We start from the raw sequence: 11,650 nt of genomic DNA on the forward strand, positions 1-11,650 counted from the left end.
GGGCCGGTTTGTTAGGTTTTGTGCGACGCCGTCTAACGGCACGTCATGGACGTCGTCTCCCCTTGTCCACGTGGCGCCTAATGGCGGGCCCAAGTGGTCAGTTTTCCACTCAGACACGCCAAACCGTTCAATCAGCGTTATTTGAAAACTGTCAGCGCAAACGTGGTGGTGTTTTGAAAAGAAAAACGAAACGTGGTGGTTTTCTGGTTTTAGGTCCCCAAATGTGGTGGTTTTGTTGCAGTTTACGCTGCCGCTCCATTCATGACTCATCCATCGTACGACCGTGCACGCAGCGACGCAATGGCTGAATTGATTGATTGTTGAGTGCATAGTGTACGTGTGTTTTGGGTGTATGGATGCATGAATGGAGAAAAGAAAAGCGTCGAACGGCCAAATACATGGAGAGTACGCTGCAGGGGGTCTACGCCGTGGGGAAGGTGCGGGATAAACGTGCACGTCAGAGTTCAACCTCGACGACCAGACCATCGCCGCCAGCCGCACCAAGGTGCTCTTTGGAGCTCATCATGGCCGGTCACAACTCACAAGGTGAGCTCATGGTGTGTGTGTGTGTGTGTGTGTGTGTGTGTGTGTGTGTGTGTGTGTGTCCTCCCGGCGGCGCGACGTCATCGGCACTCCACTCCACGCCGGTCGCGTACATCAAGTCGGAGTTGATCCGAATGGGATGGCCGCCATAAATGGCCAGATCAAGGGGCACCTCCTCCGCCGTAGGCCGGCGATTCCGCGACCATGAGCTAGCTGCTAGCTGGTGGTGCCAACGGCCTTACACACAACACCCCACGTGATCCGATCCTGCAGTTTGCATGCCGCCATCGCCTCATGCATGCGATCGATGCGGTGCAGCGCGAGTGAGATCGTAGACGACATATATACACTTGACGCGCATCCTGTCCTGTGCGCCGTGAGCCACTGACGGGCACGCACGCACGCAAAGCCGCGGCCATGCCCTTGCGCTGGTGATGTCGATCGAGTAGGCTAGGGCCTAGGCGAGGTGGGTCGTTCGTGGGGACGCCGGCGGGTTGCACTGCACCCTACAGGAGCACAGAGGAGGCGGTCGCTGGAAGTCGTCGAGGAGATCTTGCTCGTCTTGGTGTACTTGGAAACTCTCGGCCAGATGACGAGGCCACAAGGCGCTGCACTGCAAGGTACTCGTTCCACAATATGTTGTGCTGGTAGTGTACGGCATAACCCAGCCATTCCGGCCTTTCCCGATGCCACGTAGGAAATCCCTGTTTTGTTTGGATAGAGCCTCAAGCTTAAAAACGACAGGGATTACAGAGGACAGGGTTAAACATCAGAGATTTGGAGGTGAGGTTCATTTTCAACAAGCTCTACAACATTAACAGTTTTGGTGGGGAGGAGATGAAGACAAGAAAAAGTATGCACTGGTATGCCTGGTGGAAACTATGTATTCCAAACAAGATGGCAGGAATGGTGTTTCGAGACCTTCACTCTTTTAATTTCGGCAACTAGGGAGACTGAGAAAAGACAAAATAAGTAAAAACCTAAAATTAAATTAAATGAGAAAAAAATTGGGACCAAGGGAGTAAGAGCGTCTACAGCCGGACTTAACAAATCCGATCCTCAAACACCTAGACGCATGTCTTTTCAGGCCATGGATGTCGTCCCCCGGAGCAAAAACAGATCAAAACAAACACGGACGCAGCGGTAGTGCATGACGAAGGAAAAAGTGGTGCTGGAGGTGTAGCACGATCCTCTACTGGACTATTGGGTGCCTGGTGTAAGCCGCACCCGGGCGTCACCGATCCCATGATTGCGGAAGCCAATCCCTGAGAGATGGAGTTATATTCGCCAATCTACATAGGTTTTCTCATGTGATGATGGAGACCGACACTCTGGAGGTAGTCAACCTCTGGAACACTCGCCACAATAGTCGTTCAGTTGTGGCACCAATTTTTCTAGAAACTGATGAGCTATCTACCGGTTTTTATTATTTGGTAATTCAGCATGTAAATAGATCAGCCAACGGTCCAGCTCGCCTTTGTGCAAAACGTGCTTGCATGGTGTCTGGCACCGAATGCTGACTTACTGAAACACCGAGCTTCCTGATTAGTAGTCTATTGGCTGACTACTCAACGAACGCCTTCTTTTGAATAAAGCTCTAAATTCGATGCAAAAGAAAAACACCCATGGACACGCCGAGACGCATCTACGGACAGTGACCGGTCACACCTCAGATAATTGATTCCACGACCGAGTACCTCAAATTGGGAATTTCAAATCCATACTATTACATGCAATGTAAACCTATTTTTAATCGGAGCTTGACCGGTTGCGCCGTGTCATGTCCGACGGCCGTTGAGCCCCTTAGAGTGTTGGTCCGGTCGCCGGCCAGTTAGAGTAGGACATGGGACACGGCCCGACTCACGGGACTAAAGGAGTCACCGTTTCCCATGTCCTACTCTTCCTTGTTGGAGCCCGAAACTCTGACAGTGTCGGTGGACGTCAGATCGATGATGGATCCGTCCTGGGAGGAGCTGGCGACATCCACCGCAACACGGTTGTGGCGGGCGGGGTTGCAGGCCATCCGTTGGGCGCCGGAGAATGCGACTCCGCCTCTCCAACGTCCACCGTCGCGAGGGTTGCCGCCGTCTCGTGCGTCCACTACCTTGCATGGTGGGCACGTCACACCATGTTAGCTTCCGACGACGTCCATGCATTCACCTCCTGCTCGGCGCGCCAACGGAAGGGTTGTGCTTCCTCCACAATGCTCGGACGCCATACAGACCGCAATGCCTCCGGTGAGACAGTGGCAGCACACCTCGCGGCGGATCCAGACGCCATTTGCGCAGGCGCGGTGGATTCCCAACGCAAGGAGTCCGACTGCTATCGCCGGGCGGTCTTCTCCCGGGAGCGCCGGAGCGTAAGCCGGACAATCATCACCTCCTCGGGGCTGTGTGGGATGAGTTCGGGGGCGATGGATCTGGAGGTGTATGACTCGGATCCGCTTCCAGGCTTCCAGCCATGCCAGAGAAGGCCAGAGATGGGCGGACGAGAGTTTGGGTGGCAGAGGGGAGTGTAGTGAAGTGGCTATGGTTTGGTCCGGGGAGCGGATGGAAAGGAATATATGTGGGATCGGGTGGGCCAGCGTGGGCCGGGTCCGACGTGACAGACGCGTTAGGGTGCCCCATATATGCCCTACATTTGGGCTGAATATGAGGGGTGCCGGTCCATTTGGGTGTTTGAGGCACATTAGAGGCGCTCGTCTGGGTTGCTTTTTGTGTGACCAGGCTGTCCGCCCGGGCGTTTGAGGCATCCGGTTGTAGATGCTCTAATAGATAGGAAACGGAGGAATTAAAATTTAAAAAGAAAAATAGAAAACATCTGCAGCATTTGATTTAACACTTGGAAACCAGTTTGAAAAGTGAACGCGAGGTGCCGACCGGTCAATAGACCAAAATAATATCTTGCCCAAATCGGGCCTGTGAGCCTGTGGTAGTAGAGAAAGTTAAGGAGTAGGCGAGCTGCTTGGAGAATCACTTTTTCTTTGGGTAATCGCCGGAATATTGTTCCCCCTCCCTCCTTCTGTTTCTTCTCCGGCGGCATCCCCAACTCCACCCATGGCCGGTGCCCCCGATCCTCTGCAGCCCCTGCCGCCGGATCCCGTTACAGGTAAAGCACTTGCCTCCTTTTTGCTCACGCCGCCGCGCCGTCCGTCACCGGTCATTGCCACAGCCGAGCGATGGCAAGAAGCTGCAGGGGACAAGGGGTGAGGTCGACGCCACAAGGGAGCGGACGGTCGACATGTGGTGGGGAACTGGCCGGCCGCTGGCCGACTGGTGCCCTTCACGACATTGTCCCTTTTCCGACGCCGCGGCGCCGGCTATTTGTTGCCGGATTACCTAAAGTAGTGGTCTTTACGCCCCCCGAACATTAGCAATTGCTCGCCGCCGGTCTCATGAGGTGGGGAACCGGCGGAGATTTTCTTGCTTTAAAGCTGGCGTCTTTACGGCCCCGGACATTAGCAACCGCTCGCCGCCGCCGGTATCGTCGCCGCCGCGCGCGTGAGTTAAGTGACGTTTGGACCGAGCGTCTTGTCAAGTCGGCCGTCTACAGAGCAGGAAAGGGCCTTGATCTAGGCAAAGGCCCATGCCCAACGGCAGGATTAGGGGGGGGAGGAGGTGTTAGAGGGACATCGACCGGCAGGCATCGCCATTGCTGCCATCTGGATGAGCCAATGCTGCCTTGGCGCTCTGCTTACCACCCCTACTAAATACTAATGTTAGATCAACCAATTTCATGTCCCTCTGCTAGTTTGGCAGCAGCCACAGCACTTCATACATACCTATGGTTTCCTGTTGGTACTAGTACAAACAGGGGACTCTGCTCTTACATCTAAACCAAGGCATGTCTACCATCCATACATAAATTAGTCATATTGCTTTTAGCATAATCTTGTTGAAAAATTGCTTCAATTTTCTGCTACTGGGTCAGCAAACTGACGTGATTATATATGTATGTTTACTGTATGTATGTATGTATGTATTATATATAAAATGAAGTACTGATGACCCTAGGTCTAAGTGCTGTTTGTTTGTTGAAGTAGTCTTCCAAACTGAGTGACTAATTAACTATTCACTTTCTTTCCAATAGTTCGAGCCATTAAGGATTGCTACCGTGAACCGGGGCCAATCAAAGGCAACGTTAAATTAGAACCTTGTGATGATGACGTGGTCCTTGATTTTGATCACACAACAATGATGTTCCAGAAGTGCACGTACCAAGTTGGTACCTTGAAAGTGACAAGATTCATCAAGAAGGGGCTCGCAAGTTCTAAGGATTGGGCTCTCAACTACCATTTTGTCAGTGCTTTGCGACATCCGGCTGCTATGCAAGTGGAGAATTTCTTCCATTCAGAGTGTGTGGTCGTTTCTGAAGTGAATGGGTTGTTCGACAAATGGCTGGGTACCATGGAAACCGCAGAACTGTTCACTGAGGAAGGCGATATGCGCCCCATCCTAAGAAAAATGGTGAAGTAGTTTTGCCTCACACTCTGCAACATATGCCTTCCATTTTTTACACAGTTGTTAAATTTCTTGTTGTTGCCATATGTAGCCAACTTGCGGGTCTTGTGCAAAGTATAATTGCTCGGCGAAAGTGTCCCCAGGATCTTTCAATGAAAGACTTGTACATCAAGCTGCTTCCTGGTGGTATACCTAAGCTACAGGTGCTGATACTTGAGGGTAAGTGTCTTGTTAAAACAGGAAAACTCTATACGCGTGGACGTTTGGCACTGATTTCACTACATATTAAAATTAACATAAAAAGTTGGTTTTCAGGTTTTGAGCAGATATAGGATGAAAATTTGATCATGTGCACCTCGTTATAAGAAGTCATGAATTTCTGTTTGAAACAATGAATATTTTGTGCTATGCAAAATAATTAAATTAAATTGATTCAACCTAACCGATGAATATTTGCGCTAGCTATTCAAAACATGCGCCTTTTGGTCTTTTTGTTAGGACACATATGGTCTTTTTGATGCTAGCCTGGCTTGCAACACAGCTTTGGGCATTTTACATGTTTTAGCATCAAACTCCCAGTTTCTTTTTTACAGTTCCTGCACATTTCTTGTGGTGGAAAAGAGGGGGTTAAAGATTATTGGAGTATATCCAAATCCAAATAAGTGCAGATGTGCATTTGTCATGTGCAAGTACTGTATGTGCATTGGGTTTGTAAAGATAAATGTTGTCCTGTGCAGAAAAGGAGAAGGATAAACAGATAAGAAAATAGTAACTCCCAGTTTGCACACGACATAAAAATGTACTGTATATATTTGCAAAAAAAAAAAAGTAATGCGCATAGCACCCAAACTACCTTGATGATTGTGAGGTTTTGTTACGATGCAAAAGAAGAAAAGAAAAAATCATGTGGGTGCAGGGTTTGTTCAAGTGCCCTTTTAGTCTCTTTTCGTATTCTGCTTGCTATGATACATGCATGTAGTAGCGAAATTCGTAATTTTTGCTTGTTGATTTTTTTTGGTTTATCGTAGTTCAAAATTCCAGCGTTATAGCTGAGAAGCAGGCTTGGGAAAATGCAAGGGAGATTGCTAAAGAGTGGTTTAAAAAGCATGATGTCGCTCCAAGCTCGGCAAGTGAAGACTTGATCTCATGTATTGGGACTCTGACAAAACGTACTCAAGCTCTCTTGGAGGACCACCCGGATGAGTGGGACAATATGAAGAAAGGTGCATTCCTCATGGAAACGTACTCTACTCGCGGCAAGTGTCTCGTAGGGTCAATTCATCAGGATTAAGGTGGCCCGTGGAAGCAGATGGAGTAACTACTCCATCGTTGCTGTCAGATTTAATTTGTCATGGAGAGAAATACGCGATGTATGACAAGACATTCGCAAGTGACTACGTGAGGCTGATGAGGAACAGCTACAAGCACTTCAAAGATCTGCCAGAAGGTATTAAGGTGCGTGCGTGATTTAAACTGCATTCATTTAAAGTTTAAACTGAAAAGGTAGAGGCCCTAGTATGTATAGTGTTAACTGTAGGTACGTAGCATCAAAATGGTGAACCAAGTCCTCCTAAGTTGGAGCAGGAGCTTGAGTGACAAGACACAAGAGATTGGGACTCTATTAATAATCCAGCTGAATGTTATTTTGTTGCAGCAAACGCTTGGAGGGAATACGGATGGACTCATCCGTCAGATGGAAGAATGGTCGCCTCGCATCTGGCACATGTTGTATGTGGCACTTCACATGCCCTGATCGACCAAGCTGTAAGTAGCTAAAAGGCCATGAATATCATACAACATACTACTCCCTCTGTAAGCTAATATAAGAGTGTTTATAGATTACTAAAGTAGTGATTTAAACGCTCTTATATTAGTTTACGGAGGGAGTACAAATTTCTGTATCTATCTGCTCAAAAGCCCTGACCTATCTCTTGGAACTGTTATCTAGTATCTTGGCATGGTTTTTTTTCTCTACTGTTTGTGATGATAAATATGTGCTCACTCTGTTTTTTTTATCAATATACACAGGATGTGTGGTTGCTGACCAAGAAGCACTGTCCGTCATGTTGCTGCATGGAATGGAGATGAAACTAAGAGTAGCTTACCTAATTAGATAGACCGGATCGCACTGGTTATTGTACTCCTATCTATGGATCGATCTAGTACTTTGTCTTTGTTTGGCTGGTAAACAGACACAACCAAACAACCAAACAACCAAACAAACAAACTAGAGGAGGATTCTGCTGCCCGGCTTGACGCGACAAACAACAATGTCGCTGACAGGAGCTCTCTTGAAGGAGATTGATGGATTACTACTGGGAACGTACTGTGGGACATCTCCATCTCCTGGGCCTGGCTACTGGTGGTACTAGTCGCTTGATGGATTCGTTTTTCATTGATTATATTCATGGTGGCTTCATACTGGGGCGTCTTCTAAGTAACAATGAATGAATGTATTGTTGCAGCTGACTAAGATGCGCTCTCTTGAAGTTTTCATTTATCTTACCAGGAATTGTGTTTGTTTCTTGTCTCAGTTTGAATCAACCTGCAACTGTCTGTCCCAAACCACCTTCTCACTCTTTCGATGATACTCCCTCCTCCTCCGTTCCTAAATCTAAGTCTTTGTAGAGATTCCACTATGGATCACATACGGATATGTATATAGATGCATTTTAGATTTTGCTCCGTATGTGGTCCATAGTGAAATCCCTATCAAGACTTATATTTAGGAACGGCCACATTGCGCCGTCTCCTTCCTCTTGAGGTTCCAACGCAATGGGCACAATAAGTAGGGAGGGAGATATTCAGCATAAGAGCTACCTACCTACCTGGTTAGTTACTGTCGCTGAGCTCTGATGAAGTGCTTTTGGATGTTCTTAAAAAAAAAAGCTCACATTCTCATTTCTCAAGCATGGAAAATACTCCCTCTCTAAACTAATAAACCCTTTAGATCAAGCATGGAATTTTGGTACTTGCCTGGCTGGCTTGCTGTTTGGTTCACTCTGTCAAGCCGAGCATCATCAATCATGTTTGCACTGCTAAGCATATTTTTTGCCACAATCGAAATTATGGTCTTCCAACTCCACCATACATCCATTGCATAATACTAGTATATTGTTACTCATACAGGTCCAAAAAAGACCTGCTCATCATGCCACCACTATCTTACTATGTTTTACGGCAAATGAGAAACAAATGCGAAAAACAAACCAAGCATCACTCTAGTGAATAACATTACAACGCGGGATGTCCACTAATTTAAAACATGAGCGAAGAATCATCCACAATGTCAGACTGGGCTGGTTATGTATGTGATACAATCTTCGTATTACTTCCGTCTTGCTGTAATATGAGATAATAATGCCTCATTTCAAGCCAAATGGGACAAATCTCTTTCCCTTTCAGAACCCAAAGGGTCTAAAAGGAACAAATCCATCCTGCAAAATGGCACGCACATAAGTTACTGGTTTTTTTTTTGTCTCGGGACAGAACCTTACTTTGACAATAAATACAGTTATTAGCATACCTCATTGTCCAACTTCAACTGTTTTGCTATCTCCACCTTCTTCTGAGCATACTGAGCCATGTTCAATGGTTTATGCTGAAACAAGAGATCCGGTAATATAACAACAACAATTATGACGACATATAAATTCATAGAGGATTTTTCTCAAAATAAAACGTAAAATCATAGAGGATTCATCGAGACAATACCATGCTGAAAGATAACTTCCTAAACACACCCCTAGCTTTCTTCTCTTCGTCCTACACAAAGGTCGTATCAAAGTCAACAACCTATTGCAGCTAGGTATGTATCACCATGTCAAACATACATGTGGAGTATCCTACTTACAGTCAGTTTAATGCCACCCTCCAGGACAACAGCGTAAATCTACAAAGGTAAACAGATGAAATTAGATATTTGGCAATATGTTGCACATTCCATTTTCACGACATAAATCACAGTTAGTGGCTATACAAATTTGCACAACAGCCCCAAATTAAGACATCAGCTTACCATTTCTTGCATCGTTACAAAGATATGGCCCCCATTGAGTTCAGCATGTAGTATTGCTTTGTGTACAGGGAACTCGCCAGACTCATAAACTTCCTTCACAGCCTCTTTGTAAGTTCTCTGAAATATTTGTGAAACCATAAGAAACACGCATAATCACAAAGCATGTCAGCCGTGCTCTATTGCACAAAAAATTTCATGTATTAGGATGCTAACATTTTCTTTAGCGACAAGCCTCCAGATCTCAAAATAGAGGAGATCTATGTCCTTGAGGGACGCATCCATTTCCAGCTCCGTAATGTACTCCTGAATCAAATGGACCGGATTGTGAGTACAACCAGTAATTAACACCACCTCAATTAGCAGAAGACAAGATATCCTATGTCATAAGCATAACCAGTTAATTTTTCAGTCATATGGGGAAAGCCAGTTGCAATCCTCAATGCTTGCCTCCATGCTCTAGTATCCCATTCTATCCACTGAAGTGAAAAGAAGTTAATCATCATGTGTATGTATATGACTAATTTCGTAATCTTCTGTGGGGCATACTTACATCCTTAGTCTTGCGATCCAGATGCAAAAAATCTGCAATCCACTGTTGCAAGATAGAAGTCTATCACTTTAAAAACAATCCAGCCACTCGTAATGTTTTTAATTCCAACAGTTTGATCACATAATGCATACCTTGATTTTCTTTGAAATTTCTGCATAGTACTTGACATAAACATCATCAATTTTATATGTATGATAACGTGAGCGGTACTCATCATGATAGCGGTACAGGTTTCCAATCCTACCAGGCAGCTACAAAAAAGAAAGGGACAAGAATCAGATGACACGTCCGGAAAGGCACAAAATTGCACATACTTAATGGCTACAGTGTGGTGAGATGACATGCTTTTGTCTATAGAAGTAACTGACTAAAGATCCACATTTTTTTTCCTTCTAGTATAGTCTAGCTTGCTAGAAATAGTACCGTATAATTAAATGACCTTTAACAACTCAATCCACTGAGGCACCGACATGATATAATTCAGAAGCAATTCAAACATCAACAAATTTCAGCAGCCAGTGTTACCGACGAAATGAAAGAGATAAGAAGTTTGAAAATAGCAATGTTTGTGAAAACATACAAGGTGAGCCTTGGACTGCTCCCTCCAGTCATAGAAATCATGCTAGTTTTATCTTCTAATGCTGAACCTCAGCTTTAAAACTAAGGCAATCAAGGAGGTTCATGAATCAAGTGGGATACCCTTCCTAGCATTTCACCCCGAGTTAACGTTACATATGAAATGAATAAGAATTAAGAACCAACCGATTTTAAGGGATCACTCATTAAAATTACCAGGAAGGCTTGCCCAAAGTTTGAATAAACACAAAAAACTGGCCAACTTTTCAAATCCAACACCCCAAGTACTAGCATCCATCAGTAGCCACAAAGCAAGGGCTCAATCATCATCACCATCCTCTATTAAGAATAAGCTGTTCAAAAACAGTATTAACTCATACCATAAACCTAACGTTGCAGCTGTGGTTGGAGTCAATGAAGCAAAATGAACTACCTCATTGATTGCCGGTTTTCACAGTGTGTTTTGAAATGGTTTCTGAACACCCATGGTTATGATAACCAAACTAGTCAATTGGATGACTAAATGTAGATATAGACAGTACACTTACAAAATTACGAGGGACAATCCGTTGGTAGTCATTCAATTCAATGTTGTAGGTGTCTTCAGGATGGATGTACCACTCAAAACTTTCATCATCTTCTAACCCATCAAAGTACGACTCGTTAAGAAGCTCATCATCGGTGTATTCATCTGGTTCCTTGAGCTCACATGCGCACTCCGGATTCACAGCCTACACATAGATGATAAAAACACGGGATAAAATCACCATGCATAACAAACCAGAAGACTGAATCAGCTACTATGGCACACAGGTATAAACTTTAAGACATGCATGGTGATTGATTGATACAGCATGTAGATACCTTGTAATAAGCGACGCGATAGCGTGCAAGGCGCGCTTCTATCTTGCTGTGCTCCTCCGGTGTCAAATAAAGTGGCAGGTCAGTAGGATAATCGTCCTCCTTCTGAATATTGGCAAGCAAAAATTGACGATCCTTGGCCTGGTCTTCCTTGCTGAGAAGGAAGTACGGCCCGAAACACTGCTCGCTTTCTTCTTTTGCCTGCTCTGTTTTCAGCAGCAGATCATAATCTTGGCCCGCTTGGATGGTGCCCTCCATGTCTGTCGCATGAGAAATCGGATCTTGGCCCGCTTGGATGGTGTCCTCCATGTCTGTCGCATGAGGATTCGGATCTTGGCCCCCTTGGATTGTGCCCTCCATGTCTCCATGGTGCTGGGCAGTGGCAGGAGCATCGGAAGATGATGGGGGCAGGTGCTTGCGGCGCCTCTTCTCCCCTGTCCACGCTTTGTTTGCCTCATCTCCATCATCGGCCAGTTGGCCATGCTGGACGGGCAGCATCTCGATCGAACGATATGACGGCGAGGCGAGCTGGGCGACAGCGTTGTTCTGCTGGTGTAGGGGAAGTGGCGGGAGGCGACTGTAGCCGGCAGAGGACAGGGTCGGGGGGGTGGGAGGCAGCGGCGGCGGGAGGTGGGTGGCGAC

General features: G+C 46.1%; 1 protein-coding gene across 1 annotated transcript; it reads right to left on the reverse strand.

Annotated features, from left to right (window-relative positions):
- Positions 1-8,404: 8,404 nt before the first annotated feature.
- On the reverse strand, positions 8,405-11,506 carry LOC119280197. The gene is made up of 11 exons (XM_037561136.1): positions 11,012-11,506; positions 10,696-10,878; positions 9,703-9,822; positions 9,572-9,613; positions 9,390-9,497; positions 9,235-9,324; positions 9,022-9,138; positions 8,857-8,895; positions 8,718-8,768; positions 8,530-8,604; positions 8,405-8,440 (listed from the first exon to the last, which is right to left on the reverse strand). The coding sequence occupies exons 1-11, from the start codon at positions 11,504-11,506 to the stop codon at positions 8,405-8,407; spliced, it is 1,356 nt and encodes a 451-aa protein (XP_037417033.1).
- Between the last annotated feature and the right edge of the window lie 144 nt (positions 11,507-11,650).

This window comes from Triticum dicoccoides, chromosome 3B, assembly GCF_002162155.2.
Source record: "Triticum dicoccoides isolate Atlit2015 ecotype Zavitan chromosome 3B, WEW_v2.0, whole genome shotgun sequence".
Classification (NCBI taxonomy): Eukaryota; Viridiplantae; Streptophyta; class Magnoliopsida; order Poales; family Poaceae; genus Triticum; species Triticum dicoccoides.